The sequence below is a fragment of the Chaetura pelagica genome, unplaced genomic scaffold, assembly GCF_000747805.2.
Source record: "Chaetura pelagica isolate M959 unplaced genomic scaffold, ChaPel_1.0 scaffold370, whole genome shotgun sequence".
Taxonomy (NCBI): Eukaryota; Metazoa; Chordata; class Aves; order Apodiformes; family Apodidae; genus Chaetura; species Chaetura pelagica.
Window position 1 is genome coordinate 11,953 of NW_009951939.1, and position 6,068 is coordinate 18,020.

Sequence of the window (6,068 nt, forward strand, 5' to 3'; positions counted from 1 at the left end):
GTGTGTGTCTACCCGTAGGGTGTGGGTCAATGATGAAGGACACCTCAGAGGCCTACTTAACTCACACGTCCTGTGTGACCTGGCTGCTGAGGGCTGCAGTTGTTCTGCAGCTTCAAGAAGTCTGTTGAGATGTGGCAATAATATTGGCAAAGAAGTCCCTGGTCAGCTGGTTAGGTGTGAAGAAAATGAGGCTCTTGATTTGAACTCCTGGAGTAATTTCATTTGGAGAGATGAAGAGATGTGTGTCAATGTTTTTTTTTGCCGGTCTTCGTTAGAAGTTGATATGGGAGTGGTCACCATATAGATAGTCTTAAATTATGACCTTCAGTCCAGCTGATTTCCATGAGAGCTGTCAGCATGGCTAGATGGGGAATTGTCTTCCTGCCCTGCAACAGACACCAATGATGTGCTTTGGATTTGGTTTGAAGTCCTTTCCTTGAACTCAAGCCAGGGACTTGCAGGGACTGCATTTTAGTCAGTCTCTATGTTCCTCTCTCCTCTTGAGGTTGCTCTTTTTCTGCACATATGAGCATGGGTTGTGCCAGAAGTGATGGACACACTCTGGGAGATTTGAAGCCAGTGGCCAAAGTCATAGAATCTCAGACTGCTTTGGGTTGGAAGGGACCTTCAAGATCATCCAGTTTCAACCCCCTGCATGGGCAGGGACACCTCCCACCAGCCCAGGTTGCTCCAAGCCCCATCCAACCTGCCCTTCAACACTGCCAGGGATGGGGCAGCCACAGCTTCTCTAGGCAACCTGGGCCAGGGTCTCACCACCCTCACACCAAAGAGTTTCCTCCTCATGTCTCACCTTAATCTCCCCTCTTCCAGTTTTAATCCATTCCCTTCATCCCATCCCTCCCTGCCCTTGTCCCAAGCCCCTCCCCAGCTTTCCTGGAGCCCCTTCAGGCACTGGAAGCTGCTCTAAGGTCTCCCTGGAGCCTTCTCTTCTCCAGGCTGAACACCCCAACTCTCCCAGCCTGGCTCCAGAGCAGAGCTGCTCCAGCCCTCCCAGCATCTCTGTGGCCTCCTCTGGACTCTCTCCAGCAGCTCCATGTCCTTCTTGTGTTGGGGACTTGAGAACTGAAGCTGGGCCAGAAGTCCTTCTCCATTTATCCATCTCATCCACCCTGAAGAGCCTGAGGAAATATTATGTCCTCCTGAAAGATGCTGTACTGGGAGAGGACCTTTAGAACTGTCACATTGCTGGAAAGTGACAATCCTTTCTGGGAGAAATGGGACTCGACATGTCTCTTTTCTTTGAGCAAGGTTAATAATGTCTTCAGAGAATCACAGAATGGTTGGAGTTGGAAGGGACCTTAAAGATCATCTAGTTCCAACTCCTCTGCCTGGGCAGGGACACCTCCCACCAGCCCAGGGTGCTCAGGGCCCCTCAAAGTCTCTTTCTTTTTCATCTGAAATCTTGCAGTTTTCAACAAGAAAACCTTTAATCAGACCTTTTCAGACAGCTCAGTCTCTCTTTTTTGTTTTCTACCAAAGCACTGCCAGGAGTTGTAGGCAGCAGCGAAGGAGGAAAGGTGGGGGAATCTTCTCCAAGCTAAAACTGAAAGTGCTTAAGAAGGAACACATGGCACACGATAATCCCTGAATTTCCACCAGGGACTCAAGCAACTCCTTGGCATTGTCCTACCCAGTGCTAAACCCAAGGATGAGCCAACACTGCTGCAATTGTGTGATGGGAGCACGATGTTGTGTTTCTGGTCAGTTGCTGGAGGATGGGAATGAGGAGCAATGAGAGGAACCAGTGGGACACTGAGCTGGGCTTTGCAGAGCTGCTGCCTGCCTGCAAATGCCAACTTTGTGGGGAATTTGCTGAAGCTGCATCCAGGGATAAACAGCAAGAGTCCACGTGGCTGGTGGCGTGGTCTATCCCTGTGTTTGTGTGGAAGCTCCAGGGATTGAGCAGTGGTGGATGGAGGTGATCACAGAATCACAGAGTCACCAAGGCTGGAAAAGACCTTTAAGATCATTAAGTCCAGCCTATGACCAACACCCCCACATCCCATGACAATGGCACTAAGTGCCACCTCCAGCCTTCCCTTGAACACCTCCAGGGATGGTGCCTCCACCCCTGCCCTGGGCAGTCCATCCCAATGTCTGATCACCCTTTCCATGGAAGTACCTCCTGATATCCAACCTAACCCTCCCCTGGAGCAGCTTCAGGCCAGGCCCTCTTGTCTTGTTGCCAGTTGCCTGGAAAAAGAGCCCAACCCCACCTGACTCCAACCTCCCTTCAGGGAGTTGTAGAGAGGGAGAAAGTCCCCCCTGAGTCTCCTCCAGGCTGACCAACCCCAGCTCCCTCAGCCCATCCCTATAAGACTTTCCCTTCACCAGCCTTGTTGTCTCCTCTGGACCTGCCCCAGCAGCTCCAGATCCTTCTTGCAGTGAGGGGCCCAGAATTGGACACAGGACTCACCAGGGTTGAACACAGGGGGAGAATCACCTCCCTGCTCCTGCTGGGCACAGAATTTCTGATACAAGCCAGGATGCCCTTGGCCTCCTGGGCCACCTGGGCACACAGCTGGCTCCTGTTCAACCAGATGTCAGCCAGATATGATGTGCACCATGATGTGTGCACACAGGGGCTGGAGCACAGAGGTTCTGGATATGCATTTAAACCATCCTGGGGGTAGGATCAGCTTGAACTGCTCTGGGTATTTATGTGGTTCTCATCAGTCTGTCTCTCAACCATAATTCCTACTGGCTTAATTAATTTTTGGCAATACTAACCCCTTTGCAGAGAACGTGCTCATCAAAACCTAAAGGCTGGGTCATGAGGAGCTTCCAGTTAAAACTGCTGATAGTTATAATTGCAGACCTGGGGGAACAGGAGACAAGTCACTTCTGGTCTGTTTTTTTTAATTACACACAATGTTTATTTTATGTCCTTGGATTGGAAAATCAGCTTTTTTAATGTCTTATTATAGAATCATAGAATCCCACACTGGTTTGGGTTGGAAGGGACCTTAAAGATCATCCACTTCCAACCCCCCTGCACGGGCAGGGACATCTCCCACCAGCCCAGGCTGCTCCAAGCCCCATCCAACCTGCCCTTCAACACTGCCAGGGATGGGGCAGCCACAGCTTCCCTGGGCAACCTGGGCCAGGCTCTCACCCCCCTTACACCAAAGAATTTCCTCCTCATGTCTCACCTGAATCTTCAGTTTCAATCCATTCCCCCATATCCCATCCCTCCCTGCCCTTGTCCCAAGTCCCTCCCCAGCTTTCCTGGAGCCTCTTCAGACTCTGGAAGGTGCTCAGACTGAGATCTGAGTTTTTACAAAGAAGTCAAATTTTCATGATTTTTTTTTCCTCAGTTGTTACTATTAATAAAATTTGGAAATGGCAGAAGTTAGAGGATGGGGAATATGTGGAAACCACCTTCTCCAGCACTTGTTCCACCAGACTGGGACCATATGGGATTGAAATATTGAAATAATCTGAGTATGTGTAAGAAATGCTGGGGGGGGGAAATGGTATTTTGGGACCCTCTAATAATTCTTCTGTCCATCCCATATAAGTCTGAGTCAGGTCTGGTTTCTTGAATGGTCCTGGCAAAATCCAACTTGTTTTATTTCTTCACCTTTGAAGGGTGGAGAGGGCAGCTCTCTTTCATTGGGGTGGACATGTGCAGGCTGATGACTTTCAAAGGGGCCATGAAGGACATGTGTGAGGTCTTGGCTTTAGATGCTCTTGCTTTGGGTCACTGGTTCTGCTCAAAGCAGCTCCATAGGGAAATTCAAGGTGCTTTGCAGTTTTGCTGGAGTTTTCTTGTAGTTCCCACCTGATTTTACCATCATGTCTTTGCTTCTTGGGTGAAGGAACCATCACTTTAGTGTTGGTGGGACAGGGGCCAGAATAACCTTGGGAACTCATTTGCTGGTGTGCATGAGGTGGAACAGTGCAGGGTTCTGATGTCTCCTGCCTGTTGTTAGAGCAAGTGATGCCACCATGACTCCTTGAGGAGGCAGGACAGTTTTTCCCATCCTGATTAGCAACAGCAAGCTCTGGTGGCTGTTGGTGAAGAGTATCTCCATCCATGGAGATATTCAAAAGCCATCTGGATGTGTTCCAGAGCACCTGATTGTAGGTGGCTCTGCTTGAGCAGGAGGGTTGGACCAGCTGACCTTCAGAGGTTCCTTCCCACCTCAACTGGTCTGTGACTCTGAAGCTGGGTGTCTTCATGACTGGGATGTCAACCTGCCCATTGGACCTTGGTGGGGCTTGGAAGTTGTGAACAGTGGGAGAGGAGGACAGGACTGGAGTCCAAGCTGACCCTACACGTTGTCTGCTCTATGTTATCCACAGCTTTGTGTCCCCAAGGCTGAGACTATGTCCCCAGGGCTGAAATTGTATCACTCCTTGCCTTCATGGTGCACTTTTACAGTGGGTGAGGGGACTCTGTGTTACAGTGAGCTTGGGGAAGTCCACACCTGGAGCTGAGCCACCTCCATGGTCCAGATAGCACCACAAGCCTTCTGGCAAGTGACCACCTTTCCTTCCCTCCTAGAATGGCAACAAGGAGACCTCCCTGGACATGCTGGGCACAGACATCTGGGCTGCCAACACCTTTGACTCCTTCAGGTAAGATGGTTTAAAGCACTTGAAGAGGGAGGTGACTCTGCCCTCTCTTAGCTTTTGGCCACTGGTACCCAGGGTCTGGTGGTAAGTACCCTGCTTGTGCTCATGTCACTGCTTCCCCTCTTCCCCATCCTCAATTAGCCTGTGGCACTAAGTACAATTAATCTAATTAAAGCATCCTACCTGCTGAGGAGATGCCACTGGACGGGTCTGAAGTTCAACCAGCTGAAACCAGGAAGGTTATGGTTTTAAACTGGAAGAGGGGAGATTGAGGTGAGACATGAGGAGGAAATTCTTTGGTGTGAGGGAGGTGAGACCCTGGCCCAGGTTGCCCAGGGAAGCTGTGGCTGCCCCATCCCTGGCAGTGTTGAAGGGCAGGTTGGATGGGGCTTGGAGCAACCTGGGCTGGTGGGAGGTGTCCCTGCCCATGCAGGGGGGCTGGAAGTGGATGATCTTGAAGGTCCCTTCCAACCCAAACCATTCTATGATTTGTAATCATCCAAGAGCTTAACAGGTAGGACTTGAAGCAGCTGTGAGCTACTTGTCCAACATTTTGCTCTTGTGTGAACTGGAGGTGTGATTATGTGTTGGCTTTGAAGCTGCTGGGAAGAGCTCTTCATCCCCTGCATCAACATAGGGGCAACGTTGGAATCTGCTTTCTGTCCAGTTTTATGCATCTCTCTCTGTGCCTGGAGCACTGTAAGAGTCTCCAGGGGTTGAGCTCCTACCTGGGACTTGCTCCAGGCTGTCGGAGCCATCAGGTTGTAGAGGACCAGAGAGGACATCTCCATTTCATGAACCAGACCTACCTGTTGTGATACCCCCTTGATCCAGAGAAGAAATCTAGTTAGCAAGGTGTGGGCTCCATTGTGCTGCATCATACATCAAAATGGTGGGTTTAGAGCAAGGAACAGGAGCTCAGCATCTCCAAAAACATCCAAGAAATCAATAGAAATGTGATGCAGAACCTTGCAGGTTGGAGGCCCACCTCCATGTGCTCTGTGGCAAGGAACGGTGCCTGCAGAAGTACCAGTTTTCTTAATCTGCAGGCTCTGCTGTGCCCTCTGCTCTTCAGCTGGATGGTGTTTCGTTAGTTGGGGACTTTCTTTCTTTCTTTGTTTTGACCTGTTGTTTTTTTCTCTCCTAGTGGAGCGACGTGGGACTTGCAGCCTGAAAAATTAGATTTCAGCCAATTTCACAGGAAGCTGAGAAACACCTCCAAACACCCACTGCCTCACATAGACAGAGAAGGGTGAGTATCATCAGCCTGGTATCCTACTCTCCAGTAAGGTCTCTTCTCTCTGGCAGAGGGACTGCTAGATTGGAGGCATGGTTCGTGTAGAAGACATGGTGAAGAGGTGCTGGAACAGCAGTTGTGTCCAGTCTGGAGCCCTCAGTACAGGAAGGACATGGAGCTGTTGGAGAGAGTCCAGAGGAGGCCACAGAGATGCTGGGAGGGCTGGAGC

General features: G+C 50.4%; 1 protein-coding gene across 1 annotated transcript in view; it reads left to right on the top strand.

Annotated features, from left to right (window-relative positions):
- The window catches only part of CTIF (CBP80/20-dependent translation initiation factor), a 118,069-nt gene that overhangs the window by 11,781 nt on the left and 100,220 nt on the right, over window positions 1-6,068 (top strand). The window contains exons 3-4 of the mRNA XM_009996563.1: window positions 4,532-4,605; window positions 5,750-5,854. Of these exons, the coding sequence (XP_009994865.1) occupies window positions 4,532-4,605; window positions 5,750-5,854 (179 nt within the window). The remainder of the gene's footprint in view (window positions 1-4,531; window positions 4,606-5,749; window positions 5,855-6,068) is intronic.